Raw genomic sequence first — 25,908 nt, forward strand, 5'->3', positions numbered from 1 at the left:
GAGAGGAAGTTAGAGACTGACAGATGATTAAGGATATGGAAACAGGCAAATCCAAAGAGCAACAACGTTCCCCTCCAAGTGGGGAATAAGGTGATGGCTAGGGTGAGCTCGGAGCGAACAGACACGGACCATATGAGGTAATTATGACAGGTGATACATGCGCACTTGTAGATATGAGAACGAGAGCCAATGTTAATGTCTCCACAGATCTACGATCCTGGTCGTGGGCGTGTCAGTACTGGCAACAAGGTTGGGGATCATCACTGCTCATCCCTCACCGCAGGAGGAACTTTGGTGCAGCATAGACAGTGCCGAATGCGACACGCAATGGGGAATGATAAATGTAACAGTAGGAGAACAAATGCTTTCAAATTGTAGTAAGAGTTTGCTTCAGATCGGGCATGGGAGGTCCGCCACTACCCAGCCACCTCCCACCTCTACTTTCACAGTCCAAGTAGAGATAATTGAAGACCCTCAAACCACACCGACTGACCCATCTTGTCCGACTATGCATCCAGGACCGATGAATGGTTTGGTACTGGTTAATCAGAAGTTTTGTATGATAATGTACACCATGAGCTGGTACCCATAGTCTTGAATATATCTGGAATCGTCCTGCCCCAGTGGTGCTCAACCCATACCCAAGCACTCTATACGGCTCTGACACGCCAGTTGATGACTGAAGTAGTTCAGTTCAATGGCGAGATGCGATCAGGCTAGGGAGGGAACTGCATTAAGCACAGCCTGATAAATGATGCCACTATGATATTCAATATAGGGACATCATTGGTTAATCCAAAGTCTGGCTACCGTGCTCGAAAGTCATGCGATTAATTGAATTAAATTAATTGAAATAGGGAAAAATATTTCAGACGAAGTGAGCAGAAATGATGTATGCAACACCTATGGATCTTGGGCACTGGAACAAGCCCAAGAAAATTTAAGACAGACTAAAGAAGGGGTAGTCCCTTCATGGGTAACTAATGAGCATCCATTGAATCTCTCACGACACAACAATCATGACTTGACCGGTTGCCAGCTCAGAGGTTTAACACGTGTATGTAGAATGAATGTTGAATGTATAGTGAATAGTAATATGCTAATAGGCATTGTATTTGTAATAACTGTCATTCCTATGTCAATGACATAACCCATGCAAGACACCCACAGTGAGGTACGGGACCCCAGCCATGGGGTCCATTTGTACACCTACAAATGAACTTTATACAGATGCCTAAATGTATGGAATATAATTATATTTTAGTTCTAGTATGTTTGTTCTCGCGATGGGTGGAGGCGTATCCCACTGGACGAAATGGTGCTGTTGTTGTAAAATTGTTATTGCGTGAATACATACCCAGATTTGGGATACCAGAGATTTTATCGAGTGATAATGGTCATCGTTTTACTGCTAAAGCGATAAAGGAACTGTTGAAGGCCTTACAATGCAACCATCACCTTTCCTGCCCATACCACCCCCAGTCTACTGGGGCGGTGGAAAGACAAAATGGTATTCTGAAAAACAAACTAGCTAAATTATGTGAAGAAACTGGTTTGAAAGGGCCTGAAGCTCTACCCTTGGTGCTCATGACTATGCGCTCTCACCCTAACTGTACCACCTCCCTCTCTCATTATGAAGTTGTAATGGGATGTCCTATGCGCCTCCCAGTGACCCCACCCTTGTCTGCTAGGGAAATGGACATCCATGCTATGAATGAGGGAATTATTACATACTGTATAGCACTCATTAATTCTCTCAAGAGCTTGCATATACAGGTAGTAGAAGCTCAGAAAAAGCCCACCATTGAAGATTGCCATCAATACCAGCCCAGGGACCTAGTCCAAGTAAAGACCTTCAGGAGAAAGAACTGCTTGGAACCTCGATGGGAAGGGGCTTTCCAAGTCCTGCTCACCACCCATATGGCCGTGAAGGTTGAAGGACACCCTTGTGGATCCACGCATCGCACGTCAAGCAGACGCTGACCTCGGATGGAAGTGCTTGTGCAAGAACTTTAACTGAGCCGTCAGAATGCTGACTCTGATTTGGATCCTGTCCTGCGTGGTCCTTGCACGGAATACCAATTCTGCGGTTCAACGAATGCAGGCCGTAGCCTCGTAAGTTAATTGGACTAAATGTTGGATTTGTACTCATTTTCCTCTATGCAAAAGAGCAGCTGAATTGCATGAGAGGGTGGAAAGGACCCTACCTTGTGCTGCTAACAACTCGAACGGCCTTGAAGGTTAAAGGGAAGGAAGACTGGGTTCACGCCACTCGCTGTAATAGACATTGTCCAGCAACAATATAGCAGCTGTTATCAAGTGATTTGATTTGTATTATGTATTGGATACTGCTCCTTGCTATATTCCATGGGGTATACCCAAGGGACCCTCACCCAAACACCTTTTTGTCCCTATGCCGTACCTACGCTAGACAGGTAGGGCAGGGTGCCTGTTGGATATGTGCCCAGACTCCCCCACATGGGAATGAGATGAGTCATTGACGTGCTGTTCCTCTAAATGACACTGAATACGCTGACGTCCGAAATTTTAGCACCGTAATACAGCATCTCCATCAAAATCTCCGTGACTTGGGAATGCTTAGTAGCCGGGGCCTCACGGGGTTACTCAACAACTCAGGCCCTGGACTGCGTAATATGTTCAGGGGTTGGTTCCGTCGCTCTCCACCTACTGATGGGTGGAACTATACAGAACATGGGATTAGAATCAGGCCCCCGCAAGAGCCGGTAAACGCCACCTGTTGGTGTTCCAACCTTACAACCGGCACTTACGATCTGGGACGAAGCTCCTGTCATATTACGGTATCCTACCGCTTTGGCCTATCTATCCGAAAGCCCACCAGTACTGGTAGTACCGAACATCCACCAAACCCCCTCAATGGTACATACTGGGTTTGTGGAGATAAAGCTTACCCCTGGTTGCCTGGGATGCCTCAACTATCCTTTTTCCTTAATGTACCTGTAGGAAATTCGAAAAAGAACAGAACCACTCCCACCTGGAGTGGCTGTTGCTACCTAGCATGGTTGCTATACGTCTTATTTGGGTTGGTCGTAGTAGGTGTTATAGGGTGTTGTGCATGTGTTGCTTTGCGGATTTGCTGTATTCAATGTATTAATGGAGCCATGAATGGAGTCACCATTGGGTTAGGAGGAGCTCCAGTTGTCCCTCAAATGATGCGCACTGGTCCCAGTGAGGCCCACTGGTGGGGAGAAAATGTTTACCCTGCCAGAGAGCGGCCTTTTCCTGATGGTTATGAACCCCATATGATAATGAAGATACTATTCCTCATTGGTGTTAATCTAGAAGATTAACAAGGAGGGATTGTGGGAGAACAAAATACATATACAGGATAACAAAGGATTAAGTGGTTAAACCATAGTTGAATACTACAACGAAGTCTCCTTGCACCAGTACGTCAAGTAATAGACAAACCTGCGCTGTCAGCTATTGTGGAGGAATGAAAACAAGTATAATGAACAAACTACCAAGCGCCCTTGAAACAAAGCTAGTATGTCTGTTATCAGCACATGAGTCAGGGCCTAGTCACGCTATCTGTTGTCTGTCCAGATGACTAATCGCCAGATGGGCTACTCAAGGTTATTGTGTAACTACTCAAGGTTCTGTGTAATTATAAACTAAGATAGAACAATTGTATGCATGCCAAAGATAAAAATTTCAATGTTATTAATTACTAAGGGTCAAGCAGCTTTGTAATTTGCATGACCTTTGTTACGCACGCTTTTGCTATAACTATGTGTGTACTCTGATGCTTCCTCAGAGTGCTGGCTAGCTCCATTGTATGCTGCTGGGCTCTCCGTGATATCACGATTCAATAAAGACTTACAATACAAACCTCCTGGGTCCGAGTGTTCACTCCGTTTTCCGTGACAGCCTCAAACAGGCGCTTCACTGCAGACAGGTCACCATGGCAACACTGTTAAGCCATTCCAGTCCACAGTATAGACTCGTTGGAGACTAATCAGGCCAGGGAAAAGGATAGTGTTTGTTATTAACTACAATATAAACTTGGATCACAGTGAGCCACAGAATTGATTAGATTTTAATATGTGATATTTATCCTATAATTATGAATCTATAACATATAACAGAATTAACAGTAGACAGGATAGCTTAGAAATAATGAAAACATGACTGAAAAAATGTAACTGCTGAGAACCCGGAATGTGCCCTTGTAAATCACAGATTAGAGAAGTTCCAGTTGCCTTTCACTCACTTCCTGCCAAATCCTAGCAGAGAAGACAAATAGGAGTCAGGTATCACTGATCGGTCACTGCAGGGTATAAACGTGACAGGGTATTGATGTAAGGGGACAGTCTGGACTGGAGACTCCAAAGATTAAGCTCAGAGCAGCCCAGGATCCATTCAGTGAGCTGACCTGTGTAAGTGACTGTGGGCACGGGGGACTTGCATGTTTACTCTGATTATAAACTACACCAGAGTACAGAGAATCAGCTCAGCTGATATTCCTGAGTAAGATATTAAAGTTTTTCGCACTGGACTCTTACCTTGCTAATTAATAAAATAGGTTGTTAGCTATAATTTTCCCTCTTTGCTGTTGTGCTCCTCTATTCCATTTAAATTTTTACAATTTAGTGAGCATTTTACCTTATTTAACTTTCAAAATGCATCACCTCGTATTTCCCTGCATTAAATTTCGTCTGACACTTACCCATTTACTGACTTGTGTAGTCACACTGAAGTCCTCTTCTCAGGTCCCACACTCCCTATTTTACAGTAATCTGGACATTTTGATCTTATACCCATATCCCCAACCAAGATCTTTTCTCTATATCGAGAAGGGCAATGGTTCCAACACTGACCCGAGGGATACCATTCTTTACACCTCTCCAGTCTGCAGAACATTCATTCACCGCCACTCTCCCTTTTATTCCCTTTACCCAAATTCCTGTCCATGTTGCCCCTCTCTCTTTAATATCATGAGCTTTAATTTTATCAATGGGCCTCCTGTCCAGCACGTTAGGAAACACCTTTTGACACTCCATCTAATCAACATTTGCTACATTTCCTTTCTCAGTACACTATGTCATTCCCACAAATAATCCCTACCCTCTGTCCTGAATTAATTCATTTTACTAACAGATGTTGAAATGTTTGCTCCACACCCACAGGATTTCAGCTGTTTAAAGCCACAGAGAAAGATCCAGTTTTCTCCTGTAATTTGAGATAAAACTTGATGTCTTCCAAAGAAGAATCATATTGGACTCGAAACGTTAACTCTATTTCTCTCTCCACAGATGCTGCCAAACCTTTTGAGTTTTTCCAGTGTTTTCTCTTTTTATTTCAGATTTCCAGAATCTGCATTATTTTACTTTTACCCTTTCAAATTAATGTGCTTCCGCTGTTGTGTGTTTACTCAATCTAACAATCCATCATATATGACACCTGCAGTATAATGCCTGTGTTTCCAGTCCGATATCACCTGGTTCCTGGCTCCACCTTTACACCAGTGATGTACAATGGGACAGGAATTGTGTGCTGAAAAAATTAGAGACCAAATCACAGGTTCAGACACATTGTTAATCTTACACAATGTGTGAAATACTGAGTCCAGCATTTCACCAACAAACATTCTTGTGCATATATTTTTCAATTACTCCTTTTCTGAAGCCATTGTTTTTGTAAGGGTCCAGTGCCCACGGATGGTTGTGCGAGCATTTCCTTTACATAGCAGAACTGAAAGCATGGAACTCTGAAGACATATTGCATAAACATGACCATTTTCCCTTGCCAGCATTCACTGAATCACATCTGGGACTTAACCATGATAGATGGGAGTTTTATTTTTACTGATGTTATTAATGTATATATAACTAAGCTGGTGCCTAATATTTTACAAATGTCAATCAATCAGATTTGTTTCAAACACGGCATGAAATTTCTCAATGTTTCAAAGTTAAGGGGAAACTAATGCATGTCTTGGTGCCACTTGTTCAATTTCTGTGCCTTTTTTACTCTGGAACTCTAGACTCTTTCAGTTCTCATCTTCTTGGTCCCAGCTCCCTAAACCTGCAGATTGCCTTGACAAACCTTAGTATCTCGAAACAAAAACAGAAAATGCCAGAAAAACTCAGCAGGTCAAACAGCATCTGTTGAGAAAAAAAACAGAGTTAACGTTTCAAGTTCCTATGACTATTTCAACACACCACCCTGCTCTCATGCCCACATGTCCATCCTTGGCCTGCTACAATGTTCCAATGAAGCCCAACACAAACTGGAGGAACAGCACTTCATCTTCTGATTAGGCACTTTACAGCCTTCTGGACTTAACATTGAGTGAAACAACTTCAAATAATGAACTCTCCCCTCCATCCTCATCCTCGTTTTATCGCTTTTTTCAATATTCATTCTCATTTCTTAATTTATATTTTTCATTTTAATTATTTATCCAATTATTTTTATTGTTATACTTATTTTATTTTATTTGATTTATTTTCATTTTTATTCTTGTTTTATCCCCACCTTTTATCCTATTTTCAACCTTTTTTCCCCAACACCCTCTCCTCCCTCCACCCCACCCCCAAAAGGACCATCTGTCACTTGTTCATGTTGTTCTTTTCAGAGTGCTTACCCGTATCCTGCCGTTATCACATTCTGCTTTCTTACCTTAATGCCAACATCAGCACCTCCTTTAGCCAGTATTACTATCATTAACACCTGTTTGTCCTTATGTCCATGACATCTCTGGCAATCTCTCCTTTGCCTCCACCTATCACTGGCCTTCTATCCAGCCACACCTGCTCCACCCCCCTTAAACAGTATAAATTTCATTACATTTTTACTTCTCTAGCTCTGAAGAAGTCATAAGGACTTGAAACGTTAAGTCTGCTTTTTTTTCTCTCCAGACCTGCTGAGTTTTTCCAGAATTTCCTGTTTTTGTTTCAAATTTCCAGTATGCACAATATTTTGCTTTTATTTTAGTATCCCGAACCCTATTCCATCAGTAACCTGGACCGTTAATCATAAAATCCTAACCTGAAACACTAACATAATCCCGAACCCCAGCCTTGAATTCTAACACGCTAGCCTGAAACAATAACGTCATCTCTAACCCTAACCTCTAACACTAACACCCTAACTATGGTCCTAATGCCTGTCACTGATCCCTGAAGTACTCAGTTAAAATATTGATTGTTCTGGGAACAAAGGATTTAGGAGCAGGAATAGGCCTTTCGAGCCTGCTCTGCCATTCAACACAACCGTGGCTGATCTGGTTGGGGTCTCAATTCCACTTTCCAGTCTGCCCCCCAGAACCCTTGGTGTGTCATCGAATATGTATGTGTCACGTCAGTTTTTAATATAATCTCCTCTCCCTATTCCCGAGTAAAAATGGTGGTAATGTCACTAGACTAGTAATCCAGAGTCTAATGCTCTGGGCAGCTGTCATTGAATTTAATTATCACAGAGGGCCAATTTTTAAAAATTCTTTCATATGGTCTTAATAAAATTTGGAATCCAAAGCTAGTCTTAGTAATGGTGATCATGAAACTATCATTGACGCACACGTCCCATGAAAGAATAAATTTAAAAAATGGCCCTCTGTGATCCTCAACAGCACCTTTCACCCAAAACCCATAGGATCATTTATTGGCCAAGCCGCTGGTACGTGGAAAAAAATTATGTGTAATTCTGTAACGCCGTAATGGCTCCAGTAATTACACAGAATGCAGAATATGTTCTTCCTGAATTACAGAGCCAAGTGAGCGGCAACTGATTTACCCAGAATTCCCTGCGCGATAGCGTGTCCCCTATGAACGATCACAGGAGCCCAGTGCGCCGGCGCGGGGAGCCGGGCCAGTGCTCTGACATGCGCAGTGTGGCTGGTGGAGACGGACTGAGGTGGAAGTAACAGCTCGGTAGGCGGCACGAGATCGCTGTCTACGGAGGGGAGGAATTAGAGGCGTGGGTGGGCTAGGCAGCTTCAGAAACACTTGGGGTAGGCTGGAGGCCCTGCATAAGAGCATACGAGCCCCGTGTTTACGCTGGAGTGACAGGCATGTGGAAGCGGGCTCACTGACCGCCATCTTGCGAGTGGGAATCAGCACGGACCAGGGAAGCGGGGCTTCCTCCACGGTCTTAGGCCGCGGTTACCCGGGCAACCGGCCGCCATCTTGGCAGATGAGGGCGGGATCGTTCATGGAGTAGAGCGGATGTGCAGCCACCTTTGCAACACAACAGAGGGTGGGTGGAGCTTCAGGGTCCCAGTGACCAGGAGGAAAACTCATTGGCGCTTTGATTTTATTCTTACTCTGCACACAGCGGCTGGAGAACAGAACCCAACCAAAGTAGGGGGACGGAGAAATCTGAGATTGGAAAAAAGAATCAGTGTGATGGATTTGGATTTCAGCACAAGGAAGAGGAAGAGTGTGTGCGACAGAGATTTACAGCTTTGGGGTAACAAGACATGAAAAAATGTCCCATAGAAACTAGAATTGCCTGTTATGGATTTCTATCCTGAACTTACATTGAAGACTTTATCAACTCCTTTTACAGGATTTTAGAAGTCAAGAATTGCCAAGAAACCCAAGCTAAATATGCAGTCAAGATCTGACAGAGTCACTCGATTCATTAGGACCTGAATATCAGTGCCTTTGAATATGAAAGGAGAAATAATTGTCTGTCGTGGCTGCAGAAAAGTACTTCATACATTAGTCTGACTGGACAAGGACCAAGATGCACATACCTGAGTGAGAGCATTCCAGTACACTGACTGGAAAGAGCTTTTTCCAGTTACACTGCCTGAGAAAACATTCACAGTGGGGAGAGAGCATACACGTGTTGTGTGTGTGGATGAGGCATCAACTAATCTATAGATTAATCTATCATGGAGAAACCGTGGAAATGTGGGGACTGTGGAAAGGGATTCAGTTATCCATCCCTGCTGGAAAATCATCATCGCATTCACACTGGGGAGAGACCCTTCACCTGCTCAGTGTGTGGAAAAGGATTCACTCAGTCATCCAATCTCCTGACACACCAGCGAGCTCACACTGAAGTGAAGCCTTTCACCTGCTCAGTGTGTGGGAAGGAATTTACTCAGTCATCCAACCTCCAGACACACCAGCGAGTCCACAGTGGGGATAGGCCATTCACCTGCTCTGTGTGTGGGAAGGGATTCAATCATCCATCTAACCTGCTGAAACACCAGCGAATTCACACTGGAGAGAGGCCATTCACCTGTTCTGATTGCGGGAAGGGGTTCACTCAGTCATCTACCCTCCTGATACACCAGCGAGTTCACACTGAGGAGAGGCCATTCACCTGCTCCGTGTGTGAGAAAGGATTCAATCATCCATCCAACCTGCTGAAACACCAGCGAGTTCACACTGGGGAGAGGCCATTCGCCTGCTCCGTGTGTGGCAGGGGATTCACTCAGTCATCTACTCTCGTGATGCATCAGCGAGCTCACAGCGAGGAGAGGCCATTCACCTGCTCTGTGTGTGGGAAGGGTTTCATGAGTTCATCCAAACTCCTGACGCACCAGCGAGTTCACAGTGGTGAGAGGCCATTCACCTGCTCTGTGTGTGGGAAGGGATTCATGAGTTCATCTATCCTCCTGATACACCAGCGAATTCACACCGGGGAGAAACCTTTTACCTGCTCTGTGTGTGGGAAGGGATTCACTCAGTCATCCAATCTGCTGAGCCACAAGCGACTTCACAAGTGACTGTAGGGTTTGGACTGTGATGTTAATGACATCTGGGACTGAACCACATTCATTCTGACAGATTAGGTTTGTTTATGCTGATGTTAATAATGCCTCTAACTTGGCTGTTATTTAATATTCTGGATCACCACCTCTCTCAACTCCTCCACTGTTGCTAAGTTATCAGACTGCTTACCTGACATCCAGTACTGTATAAGTAGAAATTTCCTCCAGATAAAAATTGATAAAGCTGAAGCCATTGTCTTTGGTACCTGCTCCAAGCTCCATATCCTAGCCCCTGACTCCATCCTTCACCCTGTAACAGCCTGGGGTTAAGCCAGCCTGTTCGCAACCTCGGTGTCACATTTAATCCTCAGGTAAGCTACCTTATATCCACGCTATTATGAAGACTGCCTATTTCTACCTACGTAATATCACTTGTCTTCTCACCTGGCTCAGTTCATCTCTTGCTGAAACCCTCATTCATGCCTGTTTTTTAGGCTAGACTCAATAATTCAAACACATTCCTGGCTGGTCTCCCACATTCTACCCTCCATAAACTTGAGGCCATCCAAAACGTGGCTCCCCGTCTTAACTCACGGTAAGTCTCACTCCTATGCTCACTGACCTAAACTGGCCCATGGTCATACATTGCCTTGACTTTAAAATTCTCATCCTTGTTTTCAGATCCATCCATGGCCTTCCCCCTCCCTATTTCTGTAATCTCCTCCAGCCCCACAGTCCTCTGGGATAATTGTGCTCCTTTAATTCTGGCCACTTGTGCATTCGCGATTATAATTGGTGAGCATACCTTTAGCTGCTTAAGCCCCAACCACCTCACTTGACTCCTCCACTATTGCTAAATTATCAGCGTGCCCAGCTGACATACAGTATTGAATGATTAGAAATTTTTGGAATGCTGAAGCTATTGATTTTGGTCCTTGCACCGAACGCTGTTCCCTAGCTACTGACACCATCCCTCGCCCTGGCAATCGTCTGCGATTAAGCCACTCCCTTTGGAACCTCTGTGACATGTTTGGCCCAAAGATGAACTTCCGACCTCATATCTGTGCCATCACTTATACCGTCTATTTCCAGCTCTGTAACATCGCCCGACGTTGCCCATGTCTCAGCTTATCTGCTGCTGAAACCCTCATCCATGCCTCCGTTCTAGACTTGGTTGTTGCAACACACTCCTGGCTGGTCTCCCATATCCTACTGTCTGGAAACTTGAGGTCATTCAAAACTGCTCCCCGCATCTTAACTCGCAGCAAATCCCATTCCTCCATCAACAATGCCCTCACTGACCTACATTGGCTCCTGGTCAAGTAATGCCTTGATTTTAAAATTCTCACCCTTGTTTACAAATTGCTTCATGGCCTTGGCCCTCCCTGTCTCTATAATCCCCTCCAGCTCCACAACCCCCCGAGATATCTGCATTCATTTAATTCTGGCCACTTGTGTATTCCAAATTATAATTGCTGCACCATTGGTGGCCGTGCCTTTAGTTGCCTAGGCCCCAAGCTCTGGATTTCCCTTCCTACACCCCTTCTGTCTCTCTACCTCACTTTCCTCCTTAAGATACTCCTTAAAACCAACCCGTTTGACTAAGCTTTTGGTCATTGGACCTCATAGCTCCTTATGTGTTTTGGTGTCCGACATTGTTTTATACACCTGCTGTGCAGCGCTTTGCGACATTTTAGTGCTACATAAACATAAGTTGTTGTTGTTTTTGACGACCTGTCACTCAGTGTGAGGGAGGCAGGTTTCCTGGGTGTGGGCCCTTTTTAAGTGGATTGGTCAAAGCAGATTTCATTCAGAATGAGGGAGGCAGGATTCTGGGCCCATGGGACAGCAGATTGGCCAGGGTGTCTGTCACTCAGAATGAGGGAGGCGGTCCTGTACCCTGTTTGGAAAAAGGTTGCATTTATTGCCAGTGTACAGTTTTAGTGTTTACCTCTGTACATCATTCCGAGCAACCGAGTAGGCAACAGTCAGCGTCTGTTTAGTACATACCAATCGAGAAAAGATTTTAATGCACCAACATACACGTCTTGTTTGCCTTAGCACTGTTCGTTGCCATTTTATTAGAAATTAAAGGGCTTGAAACAGCCTCATAAAATGCCTGACCATTTTATTTGTCAGACACTTGATGTGATGATACTGCTTTATAATTCAGGCCCTTCAAGAAACAGGGAGAAAAAGTACACTGTCACATTGTTAATAATGCTAACTCAGTTATAGTATTGGTACAAGAACAAAACTTGGGGTAGTTCCCGCTCACCCCGAACACCAGCAAAGTAAAATGGATTTGCTCCTGTAATATTACCAGTGTATGGGCCACATCACCTGTTTCTTTTCTTCAAAAGAAAATCCAAGGCTGATTAATCTGGCTGAAAGCTAGAAGCGAAAGTCACTGTTGGATAAACAGAATGCGGATCATAAACCAATAATTTACAGAGAAACACCCATTGTTACAGCTGCTGCATCCTAACTCAAAGTCACTTAAATCAAGCTATCAACAGTTCAAAATGTTGGCACCAATTCACATTACCCAAGCATTCATATTTTAGGGCAAAATGCAGTAGCTTTGGCTGGAGTGACAGCGGAGTGACGTCATTGGTTTTCTGTGCATGTGCAGACCAGAGCGCATGTGGAGACGGATATGGGTGGCCATCTTGCATTGGCAGGAGGCACAGTGTTGGAAAATCCCTGTCAAAGGTCCCCAATGATTCACCCTCAATATGCCTGTCCTCTTCACAAAACTTTGATTCTGCTAATCCAATACTATGGACTGGCCTTTGCTAATTATCTTTACATTAGTTCTCACCTGCTCCGCTTAAAGAGCCAAACTTTTTCTTTCAGATTTTTGGCAGCTGAGACCAGTGAGTTGCTAGACTTTTTACTATTGACTCTCATGCTCTTTCATACTGCAAAGTTGAGCCTTGTTTAGTCTGTTTGTGCTCTGTCGTCTATCTGTGTGTTAACGTTAATGTTTCAGAAAAGTGTGTCTGAGAAGCAGAGGTACAACACATTCTCTGAAAATAACTGAGCAACATTATAAAGTAGCACATTGAAGTGTTTGTTTTATTTTTCCTGTTAGATATTTCATTTTCACATAACTAATGATGATGATAAGCCAAACAGCAGAAAGCAGTCTGTCTCCAAAAGCATTTAAAGGACCCCCAGTACAGTGTGTTGAGACTGTAATAAATATTCTCAATCCTGGCGCTAAGATCTGCTCCTGTTTTCTTATCGAACCCATAAAATTCTCAATAAAAGTGCACATCTTCTGAATATCAGATAAGAATGTAAATATTCATACTGACTTAAAATAAATGAAGTGTAATCTGAAATATATCTGATTCGTACCTTATAATACAAATAATAATGACAATAAAAGAAGATTAAAAAATGTTAGAAGCAATCAATCTGTATTAGGCTTGCTAGATTGGTCCCTGGGATGAGTGGGTTGTCCCCATGATGGGAGGCTTTTTTTAAATTCGCTGATGGGATGTGGGCATCACTGGCTAGTCCAGCATTTATTGCCCATCCCTAATTTAAGAGTCAACCACATTGTGTGTCTGCAGTCTCATATAGGCCAACAGATTTCCTTCCCTAAAGGGTCATTAATGAATCAGATGGGCTTTTATGATGGTCATCATTAGACTTTTAATTCCAGATATTTTATTGAATTAAAATTCCACCATCTGCCAGAGCATTACCCTGGGTCTCTGGATTGCTAGTCTAGCAACAATACCACGATGCCACCTCCTCACCAGGCTGAGTAAATTGGGCCTATGCTGTCTTGATTTTAGAGCGATGAGTGGTGATCTCATTGAAACATAGAAGATTGTGAAGGGCTTTGACATGGTGGACACTGAGATGTTGTTTCCCTTAGCTGGAGAAACTAGAGCACGGGGGCACGGTCTCAGGATAAGGGGCCGATCATTTAAGACTGAGGTGAGGAGAAATTTCTTCACTCAGGGTTGTGAATCTTTGTACTTGTCTACCCCAGGGATACGGCTGGGATAGACAGATTCTTGGCGTCTCAGAATTATGGTGTACGGGGAGTGGATGGGAAAGTGGAGTTGAGGCAGAAGATCAGCGATAATTTTATTGAATTACAGAAGGCTCTTGGGGCTGTAAGGTTCAACTCTAGCTCATAGTTCTTTTGTTCCTATGGTCTAATTTAATCAATTCATTAGTAAGAAACACTGTTCTCAATCATTAAGCCTGCTGGAATGGGTTTTTCAATGACTTTAACTGGAATATTATTACACAAAAATATTCACAGCTGATTTGGTCAAATTGCTTTTGAGTGATATTTGTTTCTTCTCTCCCCCTCCTCCTTTCCCCCAGCCTCACAGAGGTCCTAGCTTATCTTTCAGTTCCCAGTTCCCATACAGGATTTGCAGCCGGAATGTTAACCTGGCTTCTCTCTCCACCTGTGACTGAGACTGACACCCATCAGTTTACAGCTGGCAGGAGGAGTGAAATTATGGGATGGATCTGTTAGTGACCTTTAATCCCGCAGATTGTCAGCGGTGCGGAGTTTTTCCCATCGATATTCCATCCCGGGTGGAAGAAGGGAAAGATTCTCTCAGTAAAAGTGTGGGTGAAAGTGTGGAGATGGGACATGTTGTCCGCATTGTAAAATGACACCTGTCCACCCTCATAGTCCAGGAAAACCCCGATCTTCAGGGGATTCACACTCAGTGTGAGGGGGGTCAGTGAGGGGGAAGTAACCACGAAATAGTAACTTCCAAATTCCAGCCAAACAGTCCAGTATCCAGTCTCAGGGCTCAGGTCGATTCTCCCTTTCCTGTCCACAGGCTCTCGGGCCACTCCCACAATCCATTGAGTCTTGTTCCCCACCTCCACCTCCCAGTAATGTCTCCCTAATGTGAATCCCTCCGATCCCAGGACAAAGGGCCAGACATCAAACCATTCCGGGGGATCAGGGAGCCACTGCGGTTCATTTCCAAATCTCACACTGGTCCGGTCCTTGGACAGGATAAGCCGGGGATTCACTATGTTTGGATCCAGAGTCAGGGAGGCTGGAGCTGGGGGAAAGTTAAAATAACAGTCAGTGATTTAGGGAACTGGACATAGAAGGGTAGCATGTGCAGGAGAGAGAAAGCGTGAGAGTGGAAGGGGATAGAGCAGGAAGGTGAGGGAAGAGAGCAGGAGAGATGGGGAGAGAGAGCAACAGAGGAGAGAGAGGGGAGGTGAAAGAGTAGGAGTGGCGATGAGAATGAGGGAGAGGGGAGAGAGGGAGAGGGGAGAGAGCATGAGGGGCTAGAGAGGGGGAGGTGAAAGTAGGAGGCAAGGGGGATGGGAATGACGGTTGGAGGGGAAGTGAGAGAGGGAGCGGAGAAAGATGGGGCTGAGAGGGGGAGCTGAGAGAGAGGGGGAGGGGGTGTAAGGTTCAGAGGGGGAGGTGAAGGAGAGCTCAAAATAAGTGGGAGGTGAGAAGGAGAGTTGGAGTAGGAGGTGAGACAGAAAGGGGGAGGGGAGAGAGTGGGTGGTGAGAGAGAGTGGGAAGAGGAGGGGAAAGAGATGGTGGGATGGGGAGAGCAGATTGTGTGACATAGACAATGCTGAAGTTGCAGCTCATAACACATTCTGCTAAATATTTGTTTCAATTGAATTCAATGGAAATTAACATTGGGCTCAATATCTGCTGAATGGCCTGACCACTGATCTTACAGTGACTGCTGGAAACCCCATCAGAAATAAATCCCGCTGTCCTGGCCAATAATTATCCTGCAATCAACACCTTCAAAACAAATGACTTTGTTATTTTCACAATGTTCTTTGTGTGACCTTGCTGTTATCAAATTGATTCTCTCATATCAAACATTACAATAGTCACCATTCCTCAAAAGTACTTTATTGTCTGCGAAGCACCTTGGGTCTAAGTGCGATTGTGAAAGGCACTATTAAAATGCAAGGTATTTTTCTTTCTCTTTTGTTTCTCTTACTAGGAGGTGCATGATTTTTTTCTTACCACTGCGCATTGCTCCTTTGCTTTCCCACTTATTCCCCTCCATTATTTATACGGCCCCTTCCCCTTCCTGCCCATGCTCAACAAAGGAGTCGGTGGAATTCCTGACTCTCACCGGCAACCTCAAGGACTATCAAACACTTTCCCACACAATTCCATGAGCAACTCTCCAGCAATATTGTACTGGATTTCAACACTTAGAATGAAATCATCGGAGGAGCACTCGGCTCACTGGTTGACTGTCTACCCGATCAATGGGTGTCGCTGAAAATCTTAAACTTGTTCACTCTAAACTATCTTTTCACACTTCCTCAGCTATGTTGATCCTCTCTCTGCTTTGTTGTAGACTCCATGACTGTGTTAAACCTATGGATGTTCATCTTCCCTGTTCTGTTTTGAATCATGAACACTTTCAAAAAGATCAACACACTCCCTCCCTTATCCAGTGCAGACTCGCATTTTCTGCAAGCACTTCTTTTGACTAATAGATTAATTGCCTTTTAATAGATGATCTCCTATGCCTATTTGCCTTCCTGATAATACATTGATAAAAATGGTACCCAGAACTCCAGACTAGACCAGACCAGTCTGCCCTACAACTGCGGTTTCACACCCTGAGATTGTTGCTCTGTTCCTCTGGTTATACAGATCCCTTCACTGCTTTGACACACAATGCTGATGGTTTCAGCCTCTTGCCCAGAGGTTCCCACAGGAAATAAAAAAGAAATGAGAATGGAGAGTCTCCTGGGATTAACAACCAGGAACCTGAGTATTTAATCTGGGCATTGGGAGTTCCTTTAGTCACTTAACAAGTGGATTTGTAATCAGGCAAATGAATACAAGAAATTTTACCAGGGTTGATGGAGTCTATCATTTCTCTCCATACTGTGTACTGTAAAGGGCCGTTGAACTTTCCGATAGACAGGGTGACATTAGCTACTGAGAGAGTGTGATGGTCATCATGGTCATCACTAATCCTGTAAATATTAAACAGCTGATGTCATAAATTGATATTTATTAGAATATTTTTAAAAAAATTTAAATGATCAAGTTAGCCCAACATTCCATTCTTTCAGCACTTTCTGCAATAGAGTGAATGTGGTAGAAAGTGAAATTTTAACCTTTTCCTACACTGAGCGAAAGATAACTTGGAAATACAAGAGCAGAGAATTGAAACATTCAAGTAAAAGGCTCATAGCCTGAGAACAGATTAGTTGCCAAGACATCACATTCCACAGAAGAGATAAACATTCATCCTATGCACTTGATGGATTATAACCAAAACTGGTTGAATAAAGTCAAATTCTGAAAATATTAGAAGCTGTGTAAACATCAAAGCAGCATACATGGGCCCCACAACGCTCTGAGAAACTCACAATTCTTGAGTTCTGGCCAATTGAACATCCCTGATTTCAGTCACTCCACCATTGATGGCTGGGCCTTCAGTTGTCAATGCCTTAAGATCTGGAATTTCTTCCCTAAACCTCTCTATCTCTCTTTCCTCCTTTAAGAAGCTCTATCTAAAACCTATCTCCGTCATTTGTGTTAGTATTCCTTATGTGGTTCTTTGTCTATTTTGCTTTATAACATTCCTGTGAAGCGCTTTGGGACATTCTATTATGTTAAAGGTGCTATATGAATACAAGTTATTGCTATTGTGTTTGTGGGGGACACAGAACACGTTTGTACTCTAATTAAAATAGAACCCGTTTCCCCTTTAAGGTATTCCTTTCTCGGTTTGGTCAAGCACCATACAGCCAGCCTACAGACTCTCATGATCACTTCAGGCCTGGGATCCAGTTTATATTGTTTGCATGCAATCTTGTCAATTAATGCAATAATATAGAACAGTTATATGAAATCTAATACTGATTAATCACTGAATAAAGCTTGTTATTAAATAAAATTATGTGTGAACCATAAGCAGAGTTATTGTCGCCCGACTAACAAACATTTGGGCCAGATTTTAACTCTGTGAGAGTGAAAGGGTATTATGTGAGCTAAAATTGGGCTCAATTATTAATGTACCATGATAAACAAAAGAACTTCGCTAACAATAACAACACTTTGCTGAGTTATTTTCACAAATATGTGGAGCTTTCAGTAAAGAGCATGCCCTACCTTGTATTGCGACAAGCTTCCTCCTGAAATAAATAAAACACACCGTGAGGAGGATAAAAACAGACTTCAGGCGGGTGCAGAAAGGCTGGTGAAATGAACAGACACGGCAGAGGAAATCTAACACGGAAGTGTAAAGGGGCATTTTGGGAGAAAGGATGCAAATTAAGTGATAATTTTAAGGGCATGCAGGAGCAGAGGGATCTGGTGGATGGCATATCTTCAAGATAATTGAAGGGAAAACATCTGGAATATTCTAACTGACAGGGTGGAGAAAACATATTCAATAATAATTTTCAGAAAGGTTTATTTAAAAGGGGTAACGATTTCAGGGCAATGGGAAAAGAGCAGGGGTGGAACTAATTGGATAACTCATTCAACGACCTTCTTCCATGACCAGGCAGATTTTTTCTTCGCTTCTCGGCCTTTTGGCTAAGATCAAGTGTTGCAGGGGCGACACCATGGTCCTGCCAAGGCAAGGTCGGGATGGAAGGGCGATAACCAATCGCAATCCAAATCCATACCGTGGGTTACCTATCACCGTCCGAGTCACGGTGAACCACAGCGAAGGAGGATCACCTATGGATCGGGGCTTCTTCACCAGGAGGATCCTGTTGAAGGCGTGCGGCTTCCAAGCTCCGGAGATCTTCACCCTGCACGACTCCCGCAAAGGTGGTTATTTTGACGTGACGTTCAAGCGGGTGGCAGACTGCGTCCGGCTCCTGAGGGTGTTCGAGGAGAAGAGAGACCTGCCGGAGATGAAGATCCTGACGGCGGAGCCGCACTTTTCTCTGCCGTTGCAACGGGAACGTGAGGTGATGGTGCATGTGTACAACCCCTTCGTCCCTGTCGCCGACGTGGTCACCTTCCTCACCAGGTACTTCGATAAGGTGGGGAGTGGCACCGAGATTCGAGACGACTTGGGGATCTGGACAGGCAAACGCCTGTTTAAGGTCACGCTAAAGACCGATGGTAAGGGAGCCATTTTCCACCCTCCCTCCAGTTTCGCTATCGGGGGAAACCGTGGCTACCTGGTCTACGCTGGGCAACCCAAGCATTGTCGCTCATGCGGCAAGGCTGGTCATGTGGCGGCCAACTGCAGCGCCTCCCTCTGCAAGATCTGCAAACAGGAAGGGCACCAGACAAAAGACTGCAAACAAGCCAAGTGCTGCAACCTGTGTGGCGAGGCAAGTCACCTCTACAGGACCTGCCCCAAACGCTGCCGTACTTACGCACAGGCAGCCAAAGCCGACCAGGGGGAAGCAGAAGAAATGTTTCGTGTCACTCCAACCACCAAGGCCCCCAGGGAGCTCAACGGGACAAAGGAGGACACAGAGAGAGACAAGGTGGAGAAAGAGATTGAGGCAACAGAGAGCCAACCAACAGCACTACCCCCTGAACCTCCCAGTCCTCAGGACAGCGAATCAATGGAGGAGGAGGCAGCAGTGGAAAAGCAGCAGGGGGAGTGGCGGACGGTGAAGATCAAGAACAAGAAAAGTAAGAGGGAGCGAAGAAGAAGCAAAGGCGTTTCCCAGAGAAGCGGCAAGAGGCGTCTCCCATCCGACACGGATGACAAGGGCAGCAGCTCTTCGGATGATGAAGTGCCAGGGCGGCACCGACAGAAGAGGCGGCAAAGCTCCAGGGCGTTGGAGGACGAGACACCCGAGCTCCAGAAAATTGGAGACAACAAGGAGACCAGCGCACCCCAACTTTGCCTGCAACCTGAGGAGGCCAGTGCACCACAGCCCCTGGAATCTGGGAGCAGTGAGGCAATCATCGCACCCCAGCTCCAGGAAGCCGGGAACAGCAACACCCCAGAGGGGGTGAGTTTTGGAGAAGCTTCTCCAGCAAAGGTCATCTCAAAACCCACTCTCTACGTGAACCTCCAGATGCCACTGGAGCAGAACACGGCCAAGGAGATCTACCTCAGCCCATCCAAAGTGAAGGAATTTGAGCTCACTACGGGTATGAAGGAGCAGACTAAAGGTCTGGGACTCTCAGAGACAGTGGGTTTGGTAGGAGAATAAATGCTTTAAAATGGGTTTAAAGATTGTATCCATAAATGTGCGTAGCATTAAATCTACTACGCGATGTGTTGCGACCTTGGACTACCTAGCCAAGGTCAAAGCTGACCTGTTGTTTCTGCAGGAGTGTGCGATACCGCACCTCAGCTCCTACAGGCAATGGTCACGATGGTGGTCCCACGGACCATCGATCTGGTCGGGCGGAAACGACTCTCGTTCCTCCGGCCTGGGTATTCTGCTGCGGGGAGGCAACTTCACCGTCTCCGAGGTCAAGGAGGTGGTGGGCGGGCGACTCCTCGTAGCAGACGTAATGTACAAGAACGCTCCACTCCGGTTAATTAACGTGTATGGCCCGGCACGAGGGGCTGAGCGGCTGGAGGTTTTTCAGCAGCTCCCACTGCTGCTGGCGACCTCCAGGCCGGTCATTCTGGGCGGTGACTTCAACTGCATCATCGATGCGGCTGGACGATCCGGCAGGGCCGGCAGCAGATTGGACGCTACGTCCAGATCCCTGATGGAAACAGTTAAGGATGCCAAGCTGCACGACGTCTTCAGCAACCCTGCAGACGGAGCGCAGCGTAGATACACCTGGTCGCGGCCAGACGGGTCCATTCGTTCCAGAATAGACTTCCTGTTTGTGTCCCGTGCATTCACAGTCAGATCCACCGAGGTCAAGCCGGTGTTCTTCTCTGACCACTGCCTCCTACTGGCGGACTGCCACTTGGAGAAGGACCTGAGGGTGGGCAGGGGGGCATGGAAGCTAAATGTGCAACTGCTGACCCCAGAGAACATTGAGGAGCTCAAGAGAGATTACAAAGGTTGGAGAACCGTGAAACCCCTCTTTGAGTCCCTGACACACTGGTGGGAAGCGATCAAGGGAAGCATCAAGAGGTTTTTCATCCTCAAAGGCACCCAGAAAGCTAGAAAGGAACAGAGGGAAATGTCCCGACTCCAGAAAAAGATGCAGAATCTGCTCCGGCTGCAGTCGATGGGGGTCGATGTCAAGGAGGAGCTCCAAGAGGTGAAGGGCCAGCAAGCCTCGCACTTTGCCTCGGAGGCCTCCAAGATCATCTTCCGTTCCAGAGTCCGCTCCGTGGAGCAGGATGAGACGTGCTCACGTTTCTTCTTCCAAAAGGTACACAGAGAGCGCTCTGTGATCAGCAGCCTGAAGGAAGAAGACGGCTCAGTAAAGTCATCACGGTCCGACATTCTGAGGATCAGCAAATCCTTTTATGCCGGACTGTATGACGTGAAGCCCACGGACAGCACGGCCTCCCAGTCCTTCCTGTCCTCTATCACGGAGGTCTTAGACCACAGTACGCGGGAGAGCCTAGACAAACCGCTAACTCCTGATGAACTGACTAAGGCCCTTGAGTCCTTTGAGAAGAGTAAAACTCCCGGAAGCGACGGCTTGCCGGCGGAGTTGTATTCGGCTCTGTGGGACTTGATCGGCCCAGACCTGCTAGGAGTGTACGAGAGTATGCTCCTGGCCGGTAGTATGTCAGAATCCATGAGGAAAGGCATCATCACCCTCATCTACAAGCACAAGGGGGAAAGGGAGGAAATTAGAAATTGGCGACCCATTTCACTGTTGAATATGGACTATAAGATTCTGTCCAAGGTCATCGCCAATCGGGTCAAATCCGCTCTGGAATTGGTGATTCACCCTGACCAGACCTGCTCTGTGCCAGGCAGGAAGATCTCTGACAGCCTGGCGCTGCTCAGGGATACGATTGCCTATGTACAGGACAGGGGTGTGGATACCTGCCTCATCAGCTTGGATCAGGAGAAGGCCTTTGACAGAATATCGCACACCTACATGGGGGATGTGCTCTCCAAAATGGGGTTTGGGGAGGGAATTCGAAATTGGATCCAACTGCTCTACACTAACATCAGTAGCGCAGTCTCAATCAATGGGTGGGAAACAGATAGCTTTCCGATTAAATCTGGAGTCAGGCAGGGCTGTCCTCTCGCCTGTCCTTTTCGTGTGTTGCATAGAACCCTTTGCCGAGTCCATCAGGAAGGATCCGGGCATGAGGAGTGACGATCCCAGGCAGTGGAGGCACTCAGGTAAAAGCCTCCCTGTACATGGACGACGTCGCCGTCTTCTGCTCGGATCCGCTGTCGGTGCGCAGACTGATGCACATCTGCGACCAGTTCGAACTGGCCTCGGGAGCCAAGGTAAATCGTGGGAAGAGCGAGGCCATGTTCTTTGGGAACTGGGCTGACCGATCCTTTGTCCCCTTCACTGTCAGGGCTGACGGCCTGAAGGTGCTGGGGATATGGTTCGGAGGGACCGGGGCATGCGTTAGAAACTGGAAGGAGCGAGTGGCTATGGTGAAAAGGAAACTGGGCATGTGGGAGCGACGCTCCCTCTCCATTGCGGGTAAGAACCTGGTCATCAGGTGTGAGATACTCTCGCTGTTGCTGTACGTGGCGCAGGTCTGGCCCATTCCAGACTCCTGCGCGACGGCGATCACTCGAGCCATCTTCCGCTTTATCTGGAGGTCGAAAATGGATCGTGTCCGCAGGGACGCGATGTACAAGCCTCTAGATAAAGGGGGAAAAAACGTGCCCAACATCGCCCTCATACTGATGGCCACCTTTGTGTGCGGCTGCATCAAGCGGTGCGTAGACCCTCAGTACGCAAACACCAAGTGTCACTACGTGCTGAGGTTCTACCTGTCCCCGGTGTTGCGAAGGATGGGTCTGGCCACGCTGCCGCGGAACGCTCCAAGTAGTTGGACCGTGCCGTACCACCTGTCCCTGGTGGAAAAATTTATGCAGAAAAACACCTTTGACCACAAGTCCATCAGGCAGTGGTCAGCACGTAACGTCCTAGAGGCCCTGAGGGAAAAGGAGAGGGTGGACCCTGTGGGATGGTTCCCCGAGCAGACTGTCAAAGTCATTTGGCAGAATGCCTCATCGCCAGAACTTTCCAACAAGCACCAAGACGTAGCTTGGCTGGTGGTGAGAAAGGCCCTCCCCGTCAGATCCTTCCTACACGCCAGGAGGCTCACCCCCTCTGCACGTTGCCCTCGAGGTGGCTGTGGTGGGGAAGAGACCGTTGTTCACCTCCTTGTGGATTGTGCCTTTGCAAAGAAAGTCTGGAGAGAGATGCAGTGGTTGCTGTCGAGGTTCATCCCGAGCAGTTCTGTGACACAGGACTCTGTGCTCTACGGGCTGTTCCCAGGGACACACACCGAGACAAACATCGACTGCAGCTGGAGGATCATCAACTCGGTGAAAGAGGCGCTTTGGTCTGCCCGAAACTTGTTGGTCTTCCAGCACAAAGAGTTGTCCCCGACCGATTGTTGCGGACTGGCACAATCCAAAGTCCAGGACTACGTGCTGAGGGACGCACTAAAGCTTGGGGCAGCTGCCGCAAAGGCGCAATGGGGAAGGGTCGCTGTCTAAGACCTTTCTACCACAGCGCACCGAGAGACTGGGAACTGTTTAGAGCCCCTCGGGCTGTACAGATCAAAATGAAAGGCTGTAAATGATTGTAATATTGTTTGTACTGATGCACCTGGTGATACATTTTGTAAAAGTTTAACCTGGATTGTACCCTTGTAATGTTTTTGAAATGGTTTGGAATGTGATTGAAGATATTTTATGAATAAAGTATATTTTTACAAAAAAAAAAGGCAGATTTTTTCTTCCCCTGCTGGATGATCCAAGCGGGTTTTACAATGAAAATCTGATCTTTATGTCAGATACTGGAATTCAGCAGCCTTTCCACTCAGATACAATGACTCTCTTTCTATCAGCGTGCCACAAACACTAACAACATTGTACTCCAACTGAATTATAGTGTGAATTCAAGTAGAAAATTAAACTTAGATAACACAAATAATTACAAATCATCAGAACAACTCATTCATTGCAGGTATTCCCCGGATTCTTCAGGCAGTGCCGGAACCAGTTTGTTTAGTTAAAAAAAACAGTAGATCCGCCCCGGAATAGGCAAAAGAAAAAGCAATCGGGTTAATTCTGTTTCTAATGTTTCAGTAACTGCGACATTTTTTTCACAATTAACACAGGTATTTTGGAAAGCCTTACTGAGATGACCCGCAATCTATTCCCTCACCTTCAGAAATATCAGCTCGTCTTTTTGCTCCATCTGTTTCTGCAAATTTGAAAGCTTCTCCTCAATCGAACTTAAATTCTCCTGAATCTCTTGAAGGTTTTTCTCCATTGTTTCTAAAATCCTCTCCTCTTCTTCCCTAAGACCTCTGAGTAAACGCTGCTCTTTCTCAGTGAGTATCTGGTGCATTTTAGTGAACTCGAATGTGATGTGGGTCTGCAGGCTGCTCGACTGTTCCTACCAAATGAAATGTGAAGCATAATTAATGTCCCGCGGTAAAGGGAGCGAAACTAACCGAGATCCCAGGAAATCAGCACAGGGAGACCTTACCCTAACTTCGGAAATCTTCCGTTTCTGTTTCTGTTCCGTTTTTAGAACCGCCGATTTCTTCTGTGTGAGAGAATCTAAGGAAGATTTCAGCTGACCCTAGGATTGGGAGAGAAAATCACAGAATGAGAGTGTTAGACCATGAAAATGTGATAAAACTATCAGTTTAGAAAATATTTCCCCTTTTACCTTGTAGATTTCAACAGCTTCTTTAATCGGCAGGAAGCGGTGCTCTCTGTGTTCCCGTGAACCCCTGCAAGTGTAACAGATCAATTTCTTGTCAATTTTGCAAAACAGCCTCAGTTCTTCCTGGTGTTCCTCACAGTGAAGTTTACTTTCCATCTCTTTCTGATTCAGGTTTAATTTTCGAGCTTTCTCGGCCAGATTCGCTAAGGCCCGATTTACTCTGAGGTTTCTTTTCGGAAATTTCCCTCTACATTCCGGGCAGGAGTTTATCTTCTTTTTCCAACACTGGGTGATACAGGAGCGGCAGAAGTTGTGTCCACAATCCAGTATTACCGGATCAGTGAAGAAATCAAGACAAATGGGACAAATTGCCTCCTCGGTCAAACTCTCTGCCTCCTCTCTGGAAGCCATGTTCACACTCAGCACTTCAAACACGCTTTCAGTTTCGATGTTCCAGTACTGCACTGCTGAACACCTTCAGTTCGGCGATTTCCCGATGAAGTTCACTGCAGCACTCAGGGAATTATTATTATAAACTCGCCTACGTCACATGGATCTTTAGACAGAGAGACAAAACGGCGAACCGTATCAAGGATGAACAGCGTTAGATAACGGAGGGTGAATTGAAGCCTGGCCGAGAGGGTGAATCTTCCATGGGTGCTTGGCAGTGGAGGATTGGGTGAGAGCGAGAGGAGGCGGAGATTGAGATTCCATTGTCCGCTTCTCCAGTCTGGACTCGCTGCCGAATACAAACCCTTTGGTGAAACACGGTGTAAGATCTCTTAACTGACTGTTGGTGACTGCAGCCACTCAACCCAAAACGCAAAGTGCAATAAATACCAATAAATAATTTTTGATAACAGTGAAACGGTCAATGCGCGAGTTACGTATATGCATGAGATTACATATTTTGCTTAGTCTTGCTGAACTTGCAGGAACGAATTAGGGCTAACAGAATAATTAGGGTAGGAGTAACAGGAAGCAGCTGGAAGCGTAGAAGTGGCGACATATAGGGAGATGGTTTTGCTGTAAACGACAAGTAAATGGTTATAAGGTTGAGTGGATTAGGACTTAGTTATTTTTGATGAATTGCTAAATCATGATAAAAAGGGAGCCCAGAAGGAACATAGAAACATAGCAGGAGTAGGTAATTCGGCCCTTCGAGCCTGCTCCGTCATTAAATATGATCATGGCTGATCCTCTGTCTCGACGTCATACTCCCGCTCTCTCTCTCCGCAAACCCCTTGACGCCTTTAGAATCTAGAAATCTATTTCCTTCTTAAATACATTCTGTAACTTGGTCCCCACAGCCTTCAGTGGTAGAGAATCCCACAGAAGGGAATGGAAAGTTGAGAAAGTCAGCGTAAAATAGGGGGCGGATGTTCTTGACGCGAGAAGGGGGAGAATAATGGAGGAACATGGACCAGGTGTGGTTTACTTTGACATAGCCATG

The 25,908-nt window shown here is 45.8% G+C and overlaps 3 protein-coding genes across 5 annotated transcripts in view; 1 reads left to right on the top strand and 2 right to left on the bottom strand.

The window, feature by feature from the left end:
• LOC144695670 (uncharacterized) overlaps positions 1-25,908 on the bottom strand; it is a 278,313-nt gene that overhangs the window by 14,950 nt on the left and 237,455 nt on the right. The gene's annotated exons all lie outside the window — the stretch shown is intronic.
• On the top strand, positions 7,877-24,760 carry LOC144695672 (uncharacterized). 3 transcript variants are annotated; one of them, XM_078566605.1, is made up of 3 exons: positions 7,877-8,451; positions 8,551-9,726; positions 24,627-24,760. In XM_078566605.1, exon 2 carries the CDS (start codon positions 8,882-8,884, stop codon positions 9,722-9,724), a length of 843 nt encoding a protein of 280 aa, XP_078422731.1. In that variant the 5' UTR covers positions 7,877-8,451; positions 8,551-8,881; the 3' UTR covers positions 9,725-9,726; positions 24,627-24,760. The 3 variants fall into 3 exon arrangements, with proteins under 3 accessions (XP_078422731.1, XP_078422729.1, XP_078422730.1); XM_078566604.1 differs by having other exon boundaries at positions 7,878-7,993; positions 8,317-9,726; XM_078566603.1 differs by having other exon boundaries at positions 7,877-9,726.
• Positions 10,627-25,031, bottom strand: LOC144695661 (zinc-binding protein A33-like). Its single transcript, XM_078566587.1, has 6 exons — positions 24,459-25,031; positions 24,273-24,368; positions 23,946-24,179; positions 17,835-17,857; positions 16,566-16,690; positions 10,627-14,769 (listed from the first exon to the last, which is right to left on the bottom strand). Exons 1-6 carry the CDS (start codon positions 24,864-24,866, stop codon positions 14,219-14,221), a joined length of 1,437 nt encoding a protein of 478 aa, XP_078422713.1. The 5' UTR covers positions 24,867-25,031; the 3' UTR covers positions 10,627-14,218.

This window comes from Cetorhinus maximus, chromosome 21, assembly GCF_964194155.1.
Source record: "Cetorhinus maximus chromosome 21, sCetMax3.hap1.1, whole genome shotgun sequence".
NCBI lineage: Eukaryota > Metazoa > Chordata > Chondrichthyes > Lamniformes > Cetorhinidae > Cetorhinus > Cetorhinus maximus.